The sequence below is a fragment of the Garra rufa genome, chromosome 23 (assembly GCF_049309525.1).
Source record: "Garra rufa chromosome 23, GarRuf1.0, whole genome shotgun sequence".
In the NCBI taxonomy this organism is placed as follows: domain Eukaryota; kingdom Metazoa; phylum Chordata; class Actinopteri; order Cypriniformes; family Cyprinidae; genus Garra; species Garra rufa.
The window spans coordinates 15,998,092-16,022,809 of NC_133383.1; the positions used below are offsets into that span (position 1 = coordinate 15,998,092).

The 24,718-nt window shown below is 38.4% G+C and overlaps 1 protein-coding gene across 1 annotated transcript in view; it reads left to right on the forward strand.

Annotated features, from left to right (window-relative positions):
- robo3 (roundabout, axon guidance receptor, homolog 3 (Drosophila)) overlaps positions 1 to 24,718 on the forward strand; it is a 227,771-nt gene that overhangs the window by 91,609 nt on the left and 111,444 nt on the right. Inside the window, exon 2 of the mRNA XM_073829030.1 lies at positions 20,567 to 20,893. Coding sequence (XP_073685131.1) covers positions 20,567 to 20,893 — 327 coding nt within the window. The remainder of the gene's footprint in view (positions 1 to 20,566; positions 20,894 to 24,718) is intronic.

Consider the following 24,718-nt stretch of genomic DNA (forward strand, 5'->3'; position numbering starts at 1 on the left):
TTTTCATTCCATCTGTCTTTTGGCATCCTTCCCTCATGTTCAACTGTCATATGCAAGACTGCTTTGGGCGTGTGGGGGTGTCAGATCCTTTTCCGTTACATAAGGACTCGGTGTATTGCTTTTCGCATTAAATGTCATTTGGTCTCAGCGTTCTGTCAGTCTCCATGGCGATCGCAGCGTGATGGGCAGTCGATATCTTGCTATTGGGATTTTGGCAGGAACAGATGCTGGACACATGTACAAAGCATGTCGATATGTGCTTTAGGTCTTTGTGAATGTCACTAGGATGTGACGTATTATTTTTACTTTTGTTGTTCTGCCGTTACAAAAAAATACCGTTACAAAAATATCTTTTTATTTTGACGTTGTATGTCTTTTTTTCCGTTACGCTTTAAAAACAGTACTTACAATAGAGGTAAACGGACACTTTGATGAGGATTTAAAAGCAGAAATTTAAGACATCATTTTTTTTATAGCGAAAGCAACATTTTATAATATATAATGTACTATTTTGTAAAATTTATATATATATTTATATTTATATTTTACAATGTTTGCTTTTTTGCTTCTGCTTACATATATTTTATATATATATACAGGGCTTGACATTAAGCTTTGACAGACATTCACTTGTCCGAGTAATAAATTTACTTGTCCGAGGCAAAAAAGAGCCTTTTTTTGTCGTAAATTAATCTATTCTGAAGCAATAGTTTCATCACTGCTCTACAAGGTCTTACTTTAATCAGAATATTTGTGATATTTGCCTTAAATTGATTTCTAGGACACTTTTTAACTTTATTTTCCTAACCTTACTAAATGTGTCATCATTTACATTAAATTCTGAAATTTTATCAATACATTCAATTAGAATAACTAGACTCTGTATGGTTACCATTCAGATTAAATCAGTATCAACAAACTCCATCTTACCACTGCACAGGAAAAACCCAGTCTGCATCGAAAATGCTATTTCAATGTATTTACTTAGACTGTTTAATGAAGATAAGAGGTTCCAAAAAATGCATTTACACAGTAAAATTGCAAATACATAAATAATGTTATAAGATTAATGTTGTACTTTTTTTGAACATATAAATCTAAAATTTTGAAAAAATGCAATACTTTTAAATATGAATATGATACCAATAGGTGGCAGTAAGTCACTGTCTTAATGAGCGAGTCACGGATTCAACCATAGACGGATTCTATGGTTCGTTCACTGACTCACCCGATTCATTAAATTAAATGCTAAATCATTCAGTATTGAAACACCGCTGTGTGTTTCTCAGATTCGTTCTGCTGTGTCTTTGCTTCTAACCATTTCGTTAACAAAAACAGTTAGTGATGTGTCTAAAATGTAAGTCTAGTTAGTTTATTGAACTACTGTTGTATAAAATCAGTGTCACATTTGCAATCGTAATGGTGCTTACCTATATAATATGTTATACAATATTTATCTTTTTTTTCTACCGCAGTATGTTTGTTTCTTTGTGTATGCTGTTGCGCCTATTCTTTTGAAAATTTCCATGATTCAGATAGGCTACATGAGCTTGATACTTGATACTGTCCGTTTTCAGTCACCGTTTACACTGTAAGTAATACACTCAGAATCATTCTCACCAAAGTTTTGTTGCTGCGCTAGTTATGTTGGCTTGGAGAGCCAACATACTGTTATGCTATTTAAACTTATTATTATTAATCTTCTGAGACTAAATTGTGTTGAATGTTACTCCTCCTAGGCCTTTAATGCCACAATCCCCAAACTTGGCAGAGACCTGGGGCCGGATTCACGAATATCTTCTTAAGAAATAAATTAAGAAATTTCTTAAGATAAATTCTAAGAAGTGCGTAAGAATGTTCTTAAGTGCAATTCTTGAAAAAATCTTAAGAAGTTCTCAAATAAATTCTTCAGAACATCTTTTATATCTATATCTATATCTATCTATATATATATATATATATATATATATATATATATATATATATATATCACAAGAAAAATTGCTTATTAATCTGTTCCATATCTTGTATGAATTAATATATTGTTATTAAAAATAATAATAATAATAATTTTTATGACATATCCCATTTTGTATTTTGTAACTACATTAAAACACGTAGTATTTAAATAATGCCACTCATCATTTCATTTGTAAATACCCTAATTTCATTTTATTTAAATCTTTAACAAAATCTTTACTTTTTTTCAACAAATGCTATAGATTAAGCTGAACTCCCACTGAGTTCTGAATATTCCTTTAAACACATGAATATGTCACATTTGTGTGTTCATTTGTTCTTTAGGATGTGCTGAGCTCTAAATTCACAGTGTCATATGGCTTGGCCCTTGTTCAGTGTGAGTTGTCAGGTGTTCATGGTGCGGCTGATCAGTGTAATAAATCACGTTCTGCTGGCACAGACTCAAGCGGCTGTATGGTGGATGGGCTAATTACTTATAGTGCTATAGCGTTTTCAGAACGTTTTCTGCTGTCAATGCTGATTGCTCAACACTGATATGATGTCTGATGTGTGGCCACCAAGGTGCATTTTCTTTTTCTTTTTTTTCTTTAATCTCTGCATAGCTTAATTGAGAAATTTGAAGTCAGTTTTGCCACCCACCTTATTTGAGAGGTTAAGTTAATTTCTATTGATAAAGCCTGTGCATAATGGTGTCTTTCAATTGAACGTGTAAATTAGTGGACGTCTCATGTGAAGGGATTGCTCCAGGCATGCTTTTCACAGTCATTTATCTTCTTTGAAGAAACAAAAAAGAAAACGAGTTTTGTGTTTATTGCATAAAACTTGCCGCAGATATCTTATAGTTCTCAGACGAATAAAGCTGTTAAATAACACAACTGCAGAGTGTTTGCGCCCCTCAATGTGAGAACAATTGAGCAACTCATTGTTAGCTTTTATAAATTCAATGATAATTTGTCATCTGCAGCGATGTTCTCCGAACTCCCGCTCTTGGCGTACTCCTGCGACTGTTGCTTAATGGCATCATTAAGACGTGATGATGTGATGTCGCCATAACTCTCACGCTAATGTGATTATTCAGCTAAATTCACAGACTGCACGCTCGTCCCGACGCATCCAGCTGATGTTTTATGGTAGCCGGAGCATGCTGCATCAGTCATAAGAGAGATGAAATGTATTTAGGGAAAAACGGAATCATGTTTTATTCAATTACACGCTGAAGCTCAATTAATCAGTTTTTGCAATTAAGTTAAACTTGCTCATGCATCATACATGAGGACAATATCAAGGGTAGTTGCTCCAGAAGCTCCCTGCATACTGCAGGCGTCGACTGTCCTCCGCTGTGCACATAATGGAAGAGAATATATTACGTTAGGTAAATTAAGATAAATACAACCCCTAACTTGCATGTTGAGCTTTCAGTCGTCAAATGAACATGAAATGCAATTTGTTGGTTAATTTTTTAACAAATACAGTCTCATTATAGTGGAAAAGGTGGCTGGGATGGAAAGAGTGAAATGCTGAGAATACAAAACAGCCCTCTTTACTGATTCATTGCTGTTATTTGCCAGGGATTGAATCCACCGCTATCATCCGCCATCATTACCTGCCGCAGACGGAGGGTCTTCTGTGTCGTGTCTCATTGTCTGAACTTCATACCACACTGATATACCTCTGATATTGCTTTTCACTTCTGATCTAGTCATTCCCATGAAACAATGGCATTTCTGTGATTGATGATTTGCTTAGAGCCCTGAGTCTTCAGGGGCTGATTGATGCTGCTTTTTTGGAGACGGAACTGAATTTAAAGGTAATGGTGAAATGAATTGCACCGTTTTCTTGCACCTTGACCTACAGGGCTCTTCGTTTTAATGATGATTAAACTCAGGCCTGTATATATAGCACTCTAGTTGCTCTTAAAGGAATAGTTGATCTAGAAATGAAAAGCCTGACTTTCTTTGTTCTGTGGAACACAAAAGCATAATTCAAAAAAATGTTCTGGCAACACTTTTCCATCAATAACAGTGAATTGGGTACGAAGGGTTGACAGTTTTCAAAAAATGCAGCATAAAAGGAGTGTAAAAATGACCCAAAAGACCAAATCTATAACAAATCCATAAAAATAAAAAAAACTCATACACTACCAGTCAAAAGTTTTTGAACCGTAAGATTTTAAAAAGAAATTCGTACTTTTATTTAGCAAGGATGCTTTAAATTAATTAAAAATGATGATAAAGACATTTATAATATTAATGATAAGTGCTGTTCTTCTGAACTTTCTATTCATCAAAGAAACCTGAAAAAAATCTACTCAGCTGTTTTTCACATGTTTTTGTGCAGCAAATCAGAATATTAGAATGGTTTTTGAAGGATCATGTGATTGGGGTAATGAGGCTAAAAATTCAGCTTTGAAATCACAGGAATAAATTGCATTTTGAAATATATTCAAATAGAAAACAGTTATTTTATAGAGTAAAAATATTTATACATTTTACTGTTGATACATTTAACTGTTCAAAAACTTTTGACTGGTAGTGTATTTTTTTTACATTTTAGCTATATTTTAATAAATATATTTAAATGATCACATGTTTTTAGAAGACTTAAAATGTAATGCAAAAGTGGATTTTTTATAATTTTGTAAAATATTGTATTTTTTTATGATTATGGTGCTTTTATTTAGTCAGTTTTGGCTTTCCACAATCATTTCATTTCACAACTCCATTCATTTCCATTGTACGAAAGAGAGCAGAGTAAACATACATCAAAATATTTGTATCCTTTTGTGTTCCGCATAAAAAAGTAGAAGGACATGACAGATTTATCATTTTTGTTTTTGTTTTTGAGCATATTTTTCTCAGAAAACATGTTTTCAACTCATGTTTTTAAAGAAATCCTCCCCTAAAAATGAAAATTCTCATCCTTTAGTTACTCTCAACACAAAATGAGATGTTAGGCAGGATGACAGCCTTAGTCTCCATTCACTTTCATTGTATGGAATGATACAATGAAAGTCAGTGGTGACTGAGGCTGTCAGTTTTCTGACAGCTAATATCTTCTTTTGTACACCACCTGAGAAAGAAAAAACGGCTTTGAAACAACATGAAGTAGAGTAAACAATGACAGATTTTTAATTACTAGCTGAACTATCTCTCACAACTACTCCAGGATTTAATTACTGCAGGGATATCTGCAGGGTTGTGCGAAATTGAGCGCCTGGCCCTTTAAGAGCGCTGTTACCCCAGTGTGGGTAACTGCTGAAGGTAGTCGAGGAGGGGGGTGGGCTTGAGCCACGAGACGGTCGCCCGTAGACGCGAGAGTAGTAAATCCGTTCATTCACAGTAGGGAAGAGTGCCGGGCAGCGGCTGAGATGGAAATCTGACTGAATGGGCTATTAAAGAGCGGATACTTTTTCCATACTCAAGGGAACGAGAAAAGAAATACGTTTTGCCCGTCAAATGAATCTTGGAAGAAGTAAGAGCGTCTGGGACGGACTGTGAGCATCACATTTTATCTGTCCGTTACACTGACTCTTTATCTGTAACAGATCAGCGCCAGAGCGCAACGCACACAGGAGAAGCGCACGGGAATATGGAATATTTGTGATGATCAGCTTATCCGACACAGTTTTTGTGTGTGTTTGGGTCTAGTTTGTAAAGTTCTTCAATGTGACCGACTGTTTCAAACGCGTCTCCTCGCACTTCAACCGGATTGTAGCGCTTTCGGGGTGGTTTTAAGGACTGTTTGTCCGGATAAAGGCGACTGAAGTGGACTGAGGGTGATGGAGTTTCGCAGGACTTTAGATGCGTTGCTCGTTGTGTTTGCCATCATCTGCTTGTCTCAAGGTAAGATGAAGAAAATACGACACGGCAGATGGCCAAATGAGGATTATAATCGCAAAACATTGTGAAATAGTTATCGACATCTTCTATCCTCTTCTACAGTGAGGAATTATTGCTGTTTAGGTTGTACGGTGATAATGCGCATATAGAACTTATACACAACATAATTTATATATATACATATAGCCTACATATAGATATGTATTCAAATAAAAGATATGTATTGGCTCTAGAGATATTCCTGAGTTTATAGTAAAGTGAAACCTCTTCATTTTTTTATTAAATTAGCGTCTATGAGCCATATACCTACCTTATATATTCCATAATTTCAATTGCAAACCGATGATTTATAGATTTATCCTTAGTGTTATACATCAACATATGGTTGAAACAGACCAGCTGACCCAGTTTACAGTAAATACACTCACTTTAGGACCGGTCAGTTCTTTAATTCAAGATTTTTCCTTCAGAGAGAATGCATAATATAGAAAATGAAACTAAGAAAGTCTTTATTATTTAACTATTTTTAACTATTGCAAACACTTTTTCTTCTGAATTAGGGATTTTAACCTTTACAGTCTCAAAGACGCCTCATTCAGATTTCTAACCAACTGAAGGACGAAGAAAGGATAGATCATTAGTTACAAATGTACAAGTTAGCTAAGAGTTAGAAATGCCATGAGAATGTAAGCTTTATATTTTTAGATATGTGACCCTGGACCACAAAACCTGTCATAAGGGTAAATATTTTGAAATTGAGATTTATACATAATCTGAAAGTTGAATAAATAAGCTTTTCATTGATGTAAAAGACAATATTTGGCCAAGATGCAATGATTTGAAAATCTGAGGGTGCAAAAAAATCTAAATATTAAGAAAATCACCTTTAAAGTTGTCCGAATGAAGTTCTTAACAATGCATATCACTATTCAGGCATTAAGTTTTGATATATTTATGGTAGGAAATTTACAGAATATCTTAATGGAACATGATCTTTACTTAATATCCTTATGATTTTTGGCATAAAAGAAAACTCAATACTTTTAAACCCATACACTGTACAAATATACCCTTGCTACTTAAGACTGGTTTTGTAGTTCAGGGTCATATACATTCTTTTGGACCTCCTAGTCTACCTTTAGGACCCCTAGCTGCTGTAAAGCCACAATCTTGCATGGCTTGAATTGAATCGTGCTTAGATCAGTGGTATTGCTGGTAGAGCTGGCAAACAGAAGCTCTGTTTTATGGGGCAGTAAACATTGCCTCTGAGATCTGTCCTCTAATATAACCGCTGACAAAATCTGCCACTGAATCAAGGGCAGCACAGGCGCCAGGCAAGGGATGAAATGACATGCAAAGCTTTTATTGGAGCAGATCTATAGTCCAATCTAAACTGTGCTGTCAATACTATGCTCCTCTTCTGTTTCATGAGCAGATCTGGCCAAACCAAAACCAATTTTGTTTTTACAACTGGCTCAAAACCATCTAAAAAGTAAGTCTGGGTTAGTTCGGAGTAGCTGAATTTATCATTGTCCTCTGGCTTAATCCAGCTCAGGTATGTGGTGAGGGCCGCTGGCTATCTCCTCACACCTGATAAGGGTTTTGAAAGAAAAGGCATTGAATTACACTTCAACTTTTCATTTATAGTTGCCTGTTCCTTGTGTATTTGTTGTTTGTCCATGTTACGTTTTAGCTCAAGGAGGATGTGTGTTTGCTCGGCTCCTTTTGAAGTCATTTTAAACAGCCACAAACAGCTGTCGGCTCTTCCCGGATTGTCCCCAAACATGCATTTAACGACTGCCGGCCTTTGACTCACTTGGTAATGACACCCTTTAAACCTGATGAACCTAGTGGAAAATAAGAAAATGACTTTTGAGCACAAGATTTCTTTTGTGTTTTCCAACAAACACACACACAAGGATCTGTAGCTGTTGCGTCCTATACTGTATAAGCCTTTGATTGGCAGCATTTCAAAAGCCTTGCGACTTTTCGCATAAAGCGTGTCATTTAGGGTTTTTCCTCCATGCGCGACAGCTTATTTTGATGTCTTGCGTCTCCAGGACTGTCGTCGCTCCTTAGATCAGAAGCGGAGCATGTTTGCGCGTGTGTGTATGAGAGGTGTGACTCAGAGAAGTCTGCGTCTCTCTCTCGCACACTCGTTCGCTCGCACAGTTACTCCCTGTCTCCTCTGTGTAAACAGTGTGCTGTCGAGAGGCTGTCAATAAGCAGGGAGATAAATGCCGCATCTCCTACTGAGCACGCTCTGATGTCTCAGTCTGATTTCTGTCCCGGCAAATTCGCGCTTTTTACTGGATCTTTGCCGGGAGACAAAACAGCTCTTTCCGCCGCTCTTTTGTTGTTCCCAAGATCTTACTCTTATGAATTAATATAGCTGCGCCACAAAAAAACTGACACCTTTGATTAAAAGCACATATTTCACTACGCATCTCCCAAAATAGCACGATTTTATCGCGTCCTCTTTGTGGCAGCTCTTTAAGTGGTCAAGTAAGGAAGCCAGAAGCGCATACGGCTTTGGTTTTATGAGTCTAGCGCTGACAGGAAGTTTGAATTGAACCCTAAAGACGTCGGCTCTGGCTGGCGTTGCTGTGTGGGGGTGAATGGGGACACAACACAATGCCTTGGCATCAATCTGTCCAACCTTGTGTCTCTGGCCGCAGATGAAGACAGTTTAATGGCCTTGCGCATTAGTTCCAGTGGCTGTGGTGACCCTCAAAGCCATGTTCCAAATGGGAAGCGCTATACAAAGAATCAGAGAGGCCAAACCAAACTCTCAGAGTGTGTTTATGTGACTATGCGTCTGTGATGGTTTTCTTCTTCAAGTGGTAGCTTGCTTTACGTTTACAGAACTGTTAAACATAGATTGAAGTGACACACAAGGAATAATTGGGTTTATGGAAAGATATTGTCAGGACGTCTGCAAATACATCATTCATTTAGATAGCTGTTGATAGGAAAAGTACATAACCCAGTTTTGACTCTCTTTGGCTGTTTTTTAAATGGCTATAGATTGTATCTTTCATTAATGAATGACTTATTTTTATCTAGCACTCTAACGCTGATGGAGTTCGATATTTAGCTTCCCTGTCGAAGAATATAACTGCCTCTCTATTTAATCAGAAAATTTCTCACCACTTCGATATTGACATGCCCTACAGCAGTGGTTCGGTGGTTTTCTTTCCCACCCAATAACTCGATAGCAGTCAGTGTGGTTTAAATCAGCAGTAATACAATTTGGAAGTTCATGGTTGTTCCTGGGATCGTTTCACTTTTTTTTTTCTTCCTATGATACTTTTCTTTTCATCCATCATCTACCCATGTAACTAAAATGGCAAAAAGATCAAAACTCTAAGCTTTTGAAACACATGTAGCTGCATTTGCAATCCAACAGCAAGGTATCACAGTAATCCTCTTGTTTTGGATTCATGTTTGTTTTTTTATCTCATACCCCTCAAGGTTTAGCTTTATTTTTTCTGGCCCTCAAAGGTAGAATAGGTAGAATAAATTGTATTTTTATTTTATTTAATTTTATTCACAGTAATATGTGACCCTGGATCACAAAACCAGTCATAAGGGTCTATTTTTTTTTATTGAGAGAGATTTATACGTAATCTCAATGCTGAATAAATAAGCTTGTTAGGATAGGACAATATTTGGCAGAGATGCAACTAATTGAAAATCTGGAATCTGAGGGTGAAATATTAAGAAAATCGCCTTTAAAGTTGTCCAAATGATGTTCTTAGCAATGCATATTACTAATCAAAAATTAAGTTTTGATATATTTATGGTAGGAAATGTATCAAATATCTTCATGGAACCAGATCTTTACTTAATATCCTAATGATTTGTGGCATAAAATAAATAAATTAACAAATACAATGTATTGTTGGCTGTTGCTACTGACTGGTTTTGTGGTCCAGAGTCACATATACTTAGATTAAGAAATTGCATTTAAACACATACCTTAAAAGTCCAACATCAACTTGTTTCCACAGCTTTCAATTGATGGATGGATAAAGAGTTGTTAGACAATACAAAAGTTTAACTTTTAATTACTTGCCAAAGCCAGTTTTTCCAAACATTTTGTGCTTGCGTTTAACTTTAGACCGTGCATTCTTGCACTCATTCTTCCCCACTCTTTAAATATGCTAATATACCCATTAAGATAAGCTTCTTGAGGACTATGGATAATTTCAAGTGGGTTCTGTGGTTTATCTGTGTGCCAGTGTGTGGAAAGAAGCTGTGGGCATCTGTGGAGCTCTGCAGGGGCCACCTGCATGCCAAGGCAACATAGCGCTTACATACCCAGACGAAGAATCCTTAACATCTAAAGGCCTGGAGCACAGTTCCCATGGCATAAATTCTCAGCCACTCTTAATTATCTGATCACTTTTAGGGCAAAAAATTAAGATATTACTCTTCATCCATGCCTTTTAACAAACAACACAGTATGACTGCTCATTATCAGGACCTGCTGAGCCTAGATTACCACACTCTCACACTGAGTAACAACTCACTCCAACTCATAAACAGCTGGCTTGTGCTTTGAGTGTTTACATGGTGCAACTGTGTTGTCCTTGGAGAAACAGAGACCTCTGGTCTGTGTTTTATTCGCTCTGTTTACTAGTTGATGCAAACAGACCTGGCTAATAGTGTATAAGTGTGTGTTTGGGCATACTGTAAACAAAAGGGCCCGGGGCCGTGTGTGCTCTCTCATCAGGAGTTCCAATTTAATGACTCAGTCTCTATCTGCATGGGCACCGCTATTAGATTACCTTCATTAGCACACACTTCTTTCTCGTTCTCTTTCCTCTTGGCGCCTGTGTTTACACACTTTTCATGCTGTTCAACTTCATTCCTCTATTCCTATTTGGCTTCCCTGTTATCCTCATCAGTCGTGATCTTTGTGTTGTTTCAGTAAATAACAGTCGCTGGGTTCAGAGGGCTATTAGATATGGACATTACGTGCGCGGTTGTCATTTAATGGCCGTGTAGATCAAAATCGCAGCTTGGCAGAGCTGGAATTGGTCTTTGAGTGCAATGCAAAGAATGTTGTGAATGTTTTTTTCCGTGGTGTCAATATTCTTTGTCTTTGTCTGTCAGAGCGATCGAAGTGTTAACAGGCTGTTGTTTGTGTCTCCATAGACATGTGGCTAGACTTTGATATTATCAGCTCTATTCAATGCCGAATAGTTTCTCTTACTGCATGAATCTGCTGTTTTCCCTGCTGAAAATTCCATGACTTAGCTTTTTGCTGGCTAGAGTTTTTCGCTGTATGTTTTATACTGTGATGTTCCATTTGATATAGAACAGTATATACAGTTGAAGTCAAAAGTTTACATACACCTTGCAGAATCTGCAAAATGTTAATTGTTTTACCAAAATAAGAGGGATCATATAAAATGCACCTGAATAACACGATGCATTAAGAGCCAGGGGTGTAAACTTTTGAACAGAATAAAGATTTTTTTTTAATTAAGATCTTTCCTAAATATCTTTTTTTTTTATTTAGTACTGCATTTCATAAGCTACAGATAACACTTACATTTCTCAGAAGACAAAATAAGTAAAATTTACCCTGATCTTCAAATTCCAAAAGTTTTCACCCTCTGGCTCTTAATACATCGTGTTTCCTTCTGAAGCATCAGTGAGCGTTTGAACCTTCTGTAATAGTTGCAAATAAGTCCCTCAGTTGTTCTCAGTGTGAAAAGATGGATCTAAAAGTCATACAGTCATTGTTGGAAAGGGTTCAAATACACACAAATGCAGAAAAAATAAAGAATTTGTGGGACCTAGAGGATTTTTCTGAAGAACAGCGTGCAGTTTAATTGTTCAGGACAGACAAGGGACTCATGAACAACTATCACTAAACAAACAAACAAAAAAAGCTGTAGATCATTCAGGTAACAACACAGTATTAAGAATCAAGTGTATGTAAATGTCTTTCATGTGAAATATCTTATTCAGGTCAGTACTAAATAAAAACTAACAAATAGTATGAGCCCAGTTATTTTGGTAAAATAATTGCCATTTTGCAGATTCTGCAAGGTGTATTTAAACGTTTGACTGTAGCTGTATATCTTGTTTGTTGTAATGACAAAATATTTTAGTGAATTTGGAAGTTCTCTCATAATGATTTGTGCAGCACAGAGACTAAGAAATGCAAATTAACTCTTAAATATAGTATTTCAGTCTCTAGCTCTCAAACCGGAGTTAGAAAGGAACCAGTGCTTTGGGCAACACTGCCACCAAAAGTGGCAGAAATGCCCCAGTTACCCAAAATAGGGCAAAAGTGCTCCCTGAGGGATTTCTCTTTTATCTCATATCAAACATTTGATATATTGTATATATCTAAAATTTAAAAATTTGCCTGAGACAGTCATTGCACTCCCTAGCAGTGTATTATAGCATTCAGTTGAACTCATCTGATATTTGTCGTAATATCATATTCTGTTTTAAATCTAAAAAGTCGAGTGAAAAGCACTCTTATTAATTTGGCTGCTAAAGCTATGCAATCACTATGTCTGCATATGAATGCACATCATTATTATGCAGTCCATTAATTAGTCTTTTATCTCATATGCCTTTCTCAAGAAGAAATTTCTTCCCTCCCTACATGTCAGTCTTGTATCCAGCCTTGCCAGGACTGCTCGTGTTTATGACCGACCCAGTGAGTCATTCTTATGCAAAACACCCACCATCTCGCCGAGCACCACTCGACTTAAATGTTAAACCTGTTAAATGCATGAATCACTAATTGAAAGCGATTCAGCTGTGTATTTCACCAGCGCGGTGCCATATGTTGCAGATCTTCAAAAACATTCACAGGTTAAGTCCAGCGCTAGGGGAAGCCTAGGGGTTTTCCTACCCCTCATTTTGGCCATTTCCTCCCGCAATCATCAGCCATCAAAGCAACAAGAACACATCCTGAATGCGATATGTTATCTTCTGGACCTCAGGGGGAGATATGCAGAGTTCCCGCTGTTCTGGGAGTAGACAAATGTTGAATATAGGCCTAATCGTAGTCCCATTCGATGCACGCTTTCCCAAAGCATGTATTTAACATGAAGCCTGTCCGTACGGCGCAAACTACGCCCTAGTCCTTTTCATCTCTCTCTGTTTGACTTTCAAAGATCCAGTTCATGAATAGTCAGGTTGGCTCTCGATTGAAGGCTCGGCCATTGAAGATTGAAAGAATTTTAAAGCAGCTGTATAATTTTTGATGAGAGGAAAGTGACTTCAAAGCCTGCTTACACTTTGTTTTACCTTTTCACTGGAATTTGACCTGAAGCTGAAAAATGGCAGTCTTAAGGGATCATGAAACGAGGCGGTCTTCTGAGGAAACTTGCGATGGGTGTGAATTGCAGAAAAAAGATCAGCTTTGTCAAAACATCTAGGTCTGCTGTACAGTCTGAAACTTCACTTCCTGCTAAATTTGTGTGGGCCTCACCTAGCAATGTTGGGGTCAAGCGGAAAGTGCATGGTGGGATTAATCCAGCGGAACGTGGTGCACTGCTAGGAGGACCAGGAAGCTGATGCTATCTCAACCAGTCGCGGAATGCTGGTCGCCCCAACCGGGCCACTTCCATTAGCGGGGCACTGAAGAGGTCCAGACAACACAGAGCAGCTGGGATGGAGCTCCACTGTCGCCACAGTGCACAATTTATCTTTTATTCCCTACTTCTTCCTCTATGGGAGAAGTCGACGCCCCCCTTGAGATACGCGATATGCCATTGACATGTATTCCAGATGTGTTTTTCTTTGGTGAGGAGAGTTTGAATTACAGGAGGTCAGGGAAAACAGACTGTGGTATTATTGTACCGCCTTCGGAGAAGGTTCGCAGAATCTGAATGAACCCCGGGCAAATGTGTTTCAGAGTCCTGATACCTATCTGAGTATGTGGAAACACAAAAAGACAGCTATTCCCAGAGAAAAGTAAAGGATTCCTTGCAGCCTGTAGTGAAAATGCCCTCACACTAAAGGAATGAGCTAGTTCGGCAAGTCCAGGGTGACCAGGAGGTTATTTTTTTACGCTTCATGGCTTGATCACCTGAGGCAACTCTGAGCTCGGTGTTGTTTGAGATGGCAGGGTTTAGGGTCAGCACTTAAAGAGATTCTCACCAACAGGTCGAACCACTGAAAGAATCACATTTATTCCGCCAAGCTTTCTCTCGGGACTCCACAGAGGGATCAATACCTTCAGCTGGACGTTGCCACTGCTCAGCAGAAGGTTCATTTGAAGTACTGTTTATTTTGTGAAGTGAGAAGGTTCCCAAAGCAGTGGAGTGGCCAGATGAGCCTTGCGTGAAGATAAGATCTGATGGGTCAGGAAGTCCCATTTGCACCACTCTAAAGATTAAGGATTTGGGATTGGGTTGGGTTAAATATCACAAAGTGTTTTGTGAAGTTCTCCTGAAAGTAGGAATGCTACATAAGGCGTTTTAGTGCCACGTTAAAAAATAAATAAATCTAAAACTACAAGATTAAAGTTGTAATATTTCGAGAATAAAGTCGAAATGTTTCGAGAATAAAGTTGAAATGTTTCGAGAAAAAGTCAAAATGTTTCGAGAATTAAATCGTAGCAATTAAAGTTATAATATTTTGAGAGTATAGCCTGCGCATGCAAATGGCCCGGATTAGGAGCACCTAGAGAAGTTGCCAGGCCATCGGAATTTATTTGAATATATGTGGGATTATTAGCAGAAATCATACTCGCAAGGACAGTATGCTTGGAAATAATATTTCAAGTCTTCAATTGCATTCGTTAGGCATATTTGTAGTGCGCCAGCCACCCAATAATATCAATAAGCTTTGTGCTTTTGGTACTTTTTAATATAAAACTTTTAGAATATAAAAAAAAAAAAATCTCAGCTTTCAATATCTGTCAGTTAGTGAAAATATAATATAATATTTAATGTCTTCCATTCATTATTCGTAGCATGCCAGCCACCCGGTTATCACAATATGTGCTTTGTTGCTTTTAATATAACACAGCTCAGCTTTAAAATTCTGTCAGTTTTATCATGAAATACAAGTTGTAAATATTTTTCTCTTTATTTCAAGTTTATAGCACAATAAAACATGAAGGAACATCAGAAGAAATGGAAAAAAAAACAGTATAGTTAAACATTTTAACTTTAAAATGTTAACAATTAGACTTTATTCTCGTAATTTTGACTTTATTCTCGTAACATTTCAACTTCATTCTCAAAACAATTTGACTTTATTCTCGTAATATTGACTTTATTTTCAAAATATTTAACTTTATTCTTGTCATTTTGACTTTATTTTCAAAATATTATGAATTTAATCTTGTAATCTTAGATGTTTTTTTTACATTTTGTGGCACTAAAACGCTGTCGTAGAATGCAATTAAAAAAAATCAATAGTTTTACAAATTTTATCTTTACTATCAATCCATCCATCCATCCATCCATCCACTAACCAATACCCTTTGCATTTTGATGACTTTTATGCAAAACTCAAGTTAAATCCCTTGTAAACAAGTTTCACAAAGGGAGTATTTCATCTCTTTGAACAACATCAAAGCTCATGTAACGGACACACAGCCCCTGAACCCACACTGGTGCGTAGACTTTGTTTTGCTAAGGCTCCGTGACTCGATGCTGTCTCTTCCTGTTGGAATGAGAAATCCTCTTCATCCCCTGCAGTAAACACAACATCTTTTGCTGTTTCTTAAGCAGGAAGCACATAAGCAGCTCTTGCCACAACCCCTAAAGGTGTCAGGTTCCTCTGTAGAAACTGTCATGGAATTTCTGCGCTTGCCACTGCGCTTAATCCATCCCGCTTCCCACCTCGCAGAGTAGACTCAGGCAGAAACATGCTTGTCCCAGAGGAAAACAGCAGCCCTCCTGTGTAATTTCCTTTTTTGCATGTGACCAGCTTCACTTTGTCCTCTCACCGGCAGGAGTGAAGAGGGTAGCTTTATGACCCCGGGTTTGTGCTCTTTCTCAAGAGCCCCTTTGTTGTTTGTAAATGCAAAAACACAGAAAGAGTGTCAAAAGGAACGCCCCCCACTTCTTAATTTAACTAAGGGTAATGAATGCACATTTGCAAATCAATTCCCCGAATCCAGTTGAAAAAGGAGGGGTGAGGTTGTAAAATAATCAACTATTTAAGGGGGGCGGGAAGCCACTCAAAAGAATTGCAGATGAGGATTTGGAAAAAAAAAAAGGTGGCCATTTTTGTCTTTGGTATTAAACTTTGTGCTTTGAGCATCAAAGCTTTGTGCTTTTATGCAATACCAGTTTGACAAGCTGCAAAAATGATGTCTTATTCATCTAAGAATTCATCTTTAGTTCAAGATTTTACACTAATGTCCTGCGCCGATGATTCCCCCTGCATTTTAATTTGCGCTTCTTTAGAACTACTTAATTCATCTTTCTTCTTGTGACCTCCAGGTTTTCACACATACTTCAAGGCATGGAGACAATTATTAGATCGACATCTGACCTTTCCTTGTACGGTTGTCATGGAGACTCTTTGGCATTGACACCTTCTCTTAGAAGACTCTGAATATTTGCATATGTCGCTGCTCTTGCTGTTTCGAATCAGCTTGTGAAAATTTCCCATAGCATGTCTTGTTACTGCAACATGGCTTGCATCATCTGTCTTTCTTTAGCTAGGCAGTGTTTAGAGATCTTATTTCCTCCCCCTAACACTGGAGATAAATATTCTTAGTGCTAAAAGCCCCTTGGGATTGATCAGTAGGATAGCCAGATGCATGTATTTCCTCCCAGAGCCGGCTCATCCCCCCCTCCTCTGCCTTCACATAACAAGGTCAAACCCCTATTACAGTACAAGGGCTTGATACCTTTAAGAGCAGATGAGTTGTAGTTGCAGCACCTCCTTTTATGCCCGAATCAATCTAACTGCTGGAACCATTACTAGTGTGTCACACGGTGAGATTGCCACTTGTATGGGTTCTTCCAGATAGGACATGCTCTAATTTCAGCAGCATTCATTGGATCTAATCCTCAACAGCTGGACTGAAGTTGTGCTACTGATGTATCATAGAATTAGCCTAGATTTTTTTGTGCTCTAAGTAAAATTGTGGAAAATTCAAAGTTAGAGGGATAATAGTTTTAAATATGGATATTTTCTTACACAAAAAGCATCGATTCACTTCTGAAGGCCTTTATTAACCTTCTGGAGCCATGTGGAGTACTTTTACCATGGATGGATGCACTATTGGACTTAAAAATCATGACCATAATTCACTGCCATTATAAAGCTTGGAAGATCCAGGACATTTTTAAATGTAATTCTGATTGTATTTGTCTAAAAGAAGATTGTCGTATACACCTAGGATGGCTTGAAGATCCCTGTAAGATAAATTCTGAACATATGACTCAGGTTCCTAAGGTAACTTGGAGGGATATTCTCATCTGCCATGTGAAAATTATAAATCTGATCACTTAGAATTGAAATCCTTAACCAGCCACATGGTTTGAACTATCATTCATGTCTGTAGTACAGACGTACTTCAAAAAGACTGACTTGCCTTGGCGAGCACCGTTAATAATTAAAGCAGCCACGATTGTCTCAGTTTTATTTCACTCGGCGACCAGAAATCAAAGCACTTCCTTCGATTCACAGTGGAGCCAAGCAGCCATTTGTGACGAGGTTATTAAAATTATATCACCTTTGTTCTGCCTTATTCACTTCCTTATTTGAGCACTTCTTTCCTACCTTGTCAGTACCAGAGACATTTTAATGTTCGTTTCCGAGTGTTGTTATATAAAAGATGCTCTTGGAGATGTGTTATCCGGCTCAGGAGGCCCTTAAACTGCACTGGTTCCCAGAGGGTTGATTTCCTCTGACAGGGTGTGAGACCACAGAGTTCCTTTGAGTCGTCAAAATCCCCAAAACGCCCATCATGGGACTTGTTTATTTTTTTTCCAAGTAGCAGTTCTAGCACCTCATAATGGGTGACTCGTTGATCTAGAAGAGTTGGAAAGCTCAGGGCGAGAGTCTAATCTGCTTTTCCAGATGTTGTTTTTCATTTTCACATATCCATTTGGACTGTCTTGAGCCCCTCTAGTCTTCCGCAAGGTCACATTTAGGTGAGATAGCTTCTACTTTGGTAGCCGTTTAGCTCGGTTTTTGCTTTCTGTCTTTTTTCCCCTGCCTTACATCTCCTCTGTGGCAGGTCCGGAGTGTTTGGGCTGTTTTATTTATTTAAATGCCTGTTCTTGGATTCTTACCCCACTGTTTCTCCTCCACCCCCTGCCAACCGCAGTCTGTTCGGCAGTCCATAAGTGTCCGCTAAAAGCTATTAGCCAAACCCTAGCGGTCTCCGCTCCCTTAACTCAGCGGGGCCATGGGGCTTTTTGTTTTGAAAGAGTGGAAGGGCAACAGTCCTGGGGATTCGGAGGTGAACACAAAGCTTGCGGTTTGGCCTTTGCCGTCTCTTGTGGACAAGGCCCAGTGTACTACTACTGTAAGGTCATTGTGTCATGTTATTCATGGCTGGGGTAAAGTGGTTGGGAAATGGGTTTGTTTTAAGTTGCATTAGTCTCTGGCCCAGGGGTGTTTATCCACTCGACTGAATATGAAGTAATAAAGCAAAGTAAAGCTTTGCAGATCTGAATGGTAAAAAAAATAATCCTTAAAAGCACTATTTTTAATGCTGTGTTGCCGGTGTAAACAGAGGACTAGGATAGATTGGAGTTTATCTCTATGTGTGCAAAATGCATTACTGTGTTTTTCCTCATAATCCTGTGTAACTTTTTTGTGTGTTTCGAGGTGGTGATGGACGTTCCCTCAGGGGGATGTCGGTAGCTTTTTGTTAGAGCTATCACACATGATTCATTTCCTACTGAATGATATTTTCACCATCCCTCACTCTGACTGCTGGAAATCAGAGTCTCTCTCCTGTCACGAATTTTAAACCCCAGTATAATTGTTGCCGCCGGGATCAGTAATTATTCCCAAAATCACCATGCACAATGACTCACTTTCATCCCCAGATATCTCCCGATGGCTGAAATTCCCCGGTCTTGTCGAGAATCAGTTTGTGTTGTTGTTATTCATCCGTAATTGTCCCACCACCATACTGTCATTCAAATTGGGAGAGAGAAAAGCAATTTCAAAGCTTTCTGAAAGCCTACCTGAATTACCATACCACCGGTTTCTCCTCCCCCCCCCCCCCCCCCCCCCAACAACTGTGCGAAACAAAAAACCCTTGGCAGTCAGCATGAATTCATATGCGCCTTAAAACAGAAGACAAATTATATATACATATCCCAGCATTCCAGCTACTACGGGATTGAAATGAATTTCTGTTTTCTTTGATAGCTGTTGAATTTAGAGCATGTAATTTTCATACTGCCAGTTTATGACAAGCATATGAGCAATACATATGTATAACTTCCTAATTTTACCCAGCAGAGTATTGGCGGAAATTGTCTTTTGCATCCTTGTTAACAGTGGAGATGTAAAGATGGCATTGGTAAAGCAGATGCTGGGTCCAAGACTGTGCATCTTATTGGCTAACCTCCAACTGGTATTAAGAGCTGTTTTTGGTGTGAAATGAGAATTTGCTTGAAATAAATTAATGTTTTGGCAAATTAGTAGTCATCAAATTACTTTATTTATACAGATTTTGTACACCACGTGTGAAGCTTCTGAAAACCATGTCATGTCCACACTCAAAGCAACAATTTTAGTGTGGAACATCACAAGCACAGAACCTATTTATTGTCTAATTGACAATTATATGTAACTTGAATTTATCAAATACATTAGGGGAAGTATATAAAGAGCCTCATGATTTACTCACCCTCAAGCCATCCTAGGTGTATATGACTTTCTTCTTTCAGACAAATACAATTGGAGCTATATTAAAAAAAGCCCTGGCTCTTCCAAGCTTTATAATGGCAGTGAATGGCTGTTGAGATTTTAAAGTCTAATAAAGTGCTTCCATCCATCAGACAAAGTACTCCATGTGGCTCCAGGAGGTTAATAAAGGCTTTCTGAAGTGAATCATTGCTTATGTATAAGAAAAATATCCATATTTAAAACTTTATAAACTATAAAGTTGTGCACACTTTCAAAAGATTTCAATAAAAGCCTAGAGGAAACAGTTTTTCCTTTGTTGTAAATAAAACATCTCATAAGTTCTCATAAGACTAGCATATTCTCATCAAATCTTACGTCTACGTCCTACATCATTCGTTGGAACGCCACTCTCTTGTGAATGCGTGTACGACAGATAGCGAAAGCTAGAGATTTTAGTTTATAAGGCTTTAAATATGGATAATTTTCTTACACAAATGCATTGATTCTCTTCATAAGGCCTTTATTAACCGTGAGCTGCATGGAGCACTTTATATGATGGATGCATGCAATTTTTTGGGCTTCAAAATCTGCAATTATAAAGCTTGGAAGAGGCAGGACATTTTTAAATATAACTCAGATTTGTCTGAAAGAAGAAAGTCATATACACCTATAATGGCTTGAGGGGTAGTTTTCATTTTTGGGTGAACTATCCTGAATTGTCTATTGAATTTGCAAAAACTGTCAAATTGAAAACCAGTAAATCATAAATCAAATAAATTTTCTGTTAGAGAATCATACCTATACTGCTTTTTGCATTGTGTTGCATCTGGTTAAGACACTTTGTTGGTGTTATTGCAGTTGTTTTTATACCACGTTCTCTCAATTGCATTTATGCAAATAGTGACCATGGATTCTCTCTTTTACAGGATCTCGACCGAGGTTGGAGGATGCCGCACCACGGATTGTCGAACACCCCTCAGACCTCATTGTTTCCAAGGGCGAACCTGCCACATTGAACTGTAAGGCCGAAGGTCGGCCGACCCCTATGGTGGAGTGGTACAAAGATGGCGAGCGAGTCGAAACTGACCGTGAGGATCCACGCTCCCATCGCATGCTCCTCCCCAGCGGCTCCCTCTTCTTCCTCCGAATCGTTCACGGAAGGCGCAGCAAGCCCGACGAAGGGGTATACGTGTGCGTAGCAAGGAATTACTTGGGCGAGGCCGTCAGCCGTAATGCCTCTTTGGAGGTCGCAAGTAAGTCGGCTCATTTGTACTCTGATCCTTGCCTCGCGCCCTCTTTCTCAATCTCTCCGGCTGCAAATTTCCGCAGCGCTCATCTTTTTTTTCCGCCGCTTCTATAAAGCTTTCCCATTTTGTCCCGCTCTCCTCATCTTTTTCCCTTCTCCTCCATCTCCACTCGATCTTGTTTAGTCTTCCACTCTCTGCGGCGGCCCATAACCGTCGTCCCTGGATGGAGTAAAGCACTGAGGTCATTGTTAGTTTTAGAGGAGGTAATCTGATTTGTGGTATTAATGTAGATGGATGGTAGCTGGTATTCGAGATAAATTCAAGCCCAGAAATAGCCAAGAGAGGAGCGTAATGCTGGCGGCTTCCAGGTGACAGATGTTAGCTTAAAAAAATCCACCAGCATCTCTGTTTCTCATGGAATGGCTCCAGGTTTTAACAGCAGGGCTTTCCATATCCAATACGCACTAATTAAATGCTGATGGCACTATTTGATTTCAGTCATTAGATTATCGCCAATTTCATTATGCTTCCGCAACGTTATGTTTTTGCCGTACAGCCTCTGTGATTTGCTATGCAGAAGCGTTTCCACCTTAAATGGTGGCGTCAAAGGACAGATCCTTCACCTGCTTGAGTATTTCACCATCTGCTCTGAGATATCAACGAGACATAATAGTCCCCATGTTCTGGCACTGCTTAGAAAGAATAGCACCATTCTCACACAATTCAAAGCCAGAATGCAGATTCGGTCTCTAGCTACTCATAAATCCTGTCTATTAAATTCCTCTTCCGTGCATTCTTATTGCAAAACGCTTCAAAACCCAAAGCATTTACAATTCACTCACACTCTGCTATCTAATTAGGATCTGAACCTCCCCGTCGAGCTGCAATATCTTTATTTAAAAGGGAAAGCAAAGGAACTGTATGACTTTTGATGTCGTCAGGATTAATTGAAGTTGTTGCAGCTCTCCAAAGCTGGAAATAACGGTTATTTGCCGCATGATAATATTTATTCTCATTCTCAGTGAGTTTTCAGATTGGATTTCTTTTCAGTTTGATTATTATTTCTTCTTTTTTATCAGCATTGAAAGTTATACCTCTCTCATAGTGCCATATCAAAAATGTTTGAGTTTTCAGATTGGATTTGAACAATAACTCCTTTCAATTATAGGATTGACTGTTGGATGCTATAACCAAAACCATTAACCTACATTTCAGATTCATTTATTAGTGATATCCAAGACACTCTGCGGTTTCACAACTCCAAGTTCATTGTAAGTTTGTGATCCACAAGGGTTACAGAACAGATGGTCTGTTGAATAAAACATTTTTTATTGTTGCTGAGAAAATTAGTTTTCCAAAGTTGCATTAAAGGTGGCAGTTTTCATCCAGAATATGATAGAGAATTGAGAATACTCCCAATTTTATGCTTGGAAATTTCTTGGTAACTTTTTTACAGCGGTATCTAAAAAATATGTTTTTACTTCAGTGAACCGAAAACAAACGAAACGCATAATCAAACATCTGAAATTCCCATGTTTACCCCTACAAATGAAAGGTTTTTGCATGAGTTCTTCTCACATCGAGCAGAAACGTTCGCAGTCTATGTTCCTGACTGTCATTATCATTAACTGTAGACTGAAAGTGCGCCGTGGAAAGAATTCTGGTACACAAATAGTTCGAGAACCCCACAGGAGTTGATTCTAGGTCTAGATTCCTAAACCGTACATCATTGCCAACTGTCTGTCCTGTTCTTTATCCATGCCCCCATCATCCATGTGGCCTATATCATTAGTTATGATATGTTTGGCTCACCCGTGAGTTGACAGTGCGACATTTCCTCTAGGGATGTCTAGGAAAAATGGTGGACGAAAACAAGAAAATATCATGTAGATATAATAAACATTCATTGTATAGCTAAGTCAGTATGTTGAAATATGAGATATATTTAGTGTATATACTTTTTTCATAATGTAAATCTAGTTCATTGAGGCCATTTATGTGAGACTAAGCTGATTGTGACAACATAACGGTTACATTAACATATGAATGGCCACATTTGCACCCCAATGCAACTTGTTCCAATCCTGTATGCCTGACTTCTGTAGAACAAAAATGAATTAAAAAACCTAATCCTTTTAATGTAAGTCAACAGGGTCTAAAACTAGCTTCTTTGGTGTTCCACAGTCTAAAAACTCTGGTTGGAACAACATGAGGGTGAGTAAACGCTGACAGAATTTCCATTTTTGGTTGATCTATTCCTTTAATATCCCTTTAATGTAATAGAATTTCAAAATAGCTTTATTTTGATGGAATAAGCTCTGTGGGCATCGTGGTGATGAGATTTGGGCACATAGTGCCAGCTCTCTGTATGGAGATCATCTTTCTCCATCGTGGCACGGCTCCATCAGCCAGGTGGTGGGCGGGAGACGGGGATGAGGGCTCTGCTGCCAGCCATGGAGCTTGTCTGGTTCACAGGTTTTGGGGGTTTGGCAGAGCGAGGTATATATGTATATAGCGAGAAAGGGAGGTAGAAAGATAAATAGAAAGGAGAAGGAGGGAACCCATATGCCAGGCGTGTTGATCTGCCACCAGCAGGCAGCATGTCGTACATTATGAGGGCACAGATCTTCGGTCAAACGCGAGATGTTCTGGTGAGAATAAACAGGCTCTTGGCCTGACGTGCGTGGGAGGGACTGAATTCCCAGAGAGTGTTTTAACAGCCTGTTTATATACGCTGCTTTTGAAGGCGGTATTTATGGTTGAGGTGATGAGTTATGTAGGCACGGTTACATTACTCAGATGATGAAGCCGGAGCTGGGATGATTTACAGTGACAGAACTCTCACACGTTAAATGATAGATGAAAGGGAATGGATCTGTGATGGTTCATCTGTGGTTTGTGGTTTATTACTTTTTAAATGATGCTCAGCATTTGGTGTGTCGCCCCTCTTTTACTTTGGCTTATGGGTAAACATCAGCCATTTGGACTCAGGGCTTCTAATGAAAGTTGTTTTGGAGTGGTCAGAACCTAGGACTGGTTTCCAGGAGAACAGGCGAAGAAGCAGCTGTTCTATGGAATGCTGGGAATGAACAGGTGAAAGGAAGAGATGATACTCTTGTTTTCTGTTTTGATTTGCTGTGAGAGGCTGGAAACTTTCACACTTTTCCATACATGGGGAGGATCCCAAAAAACAGTTGTCAGCAGCCAGTTGGGACTGAATTCTAACTAAGATTGTCATGATGTCAGCAACCTAGTTGAAGTTTCACTATTCTTGAATTCACGATTCAGGAGTAGGGCAGTTTTTAAGCATATTTTGAGCCTGGACCACAAAACACAAGGTATATATTCGTAGCTATAGCCAAAAATTCATTGGGATATTAAGTAAAGATCATGTTCCATGAAGATATTTTTTAAATTTCCTGCCATGAATATATCAAAATGTAATTTTTTAATTAGTAATATGCGTTGCTAAGAACTTCATTTGGTACAACTTTAAATGAGATTTTCTCAATATTTTGATTTGTTTTGCACCCTCAGATTTCCAAATATTATCCTATCCTCACAATCCTTACATCAATGGAAAGATTATTTATTCAGCTATGTGATGTATATATCTAAATTTTTCACATTTCACACTTATAAATTAATTGTATTCTGAAGCACAGTATAAAAACTTAAATGAGATATTTGAAAGAACTGATCAAAATCAGAAAACACTGCAGAAGTTATTGGTGGTAATCTGGCACCTGGTGCTAATTTCCTTAATTACATGACAAACTCTGTTTAACTGGCAGCATTCCTCTAGTTTTAGGTGATAGAAACCCTGTGACA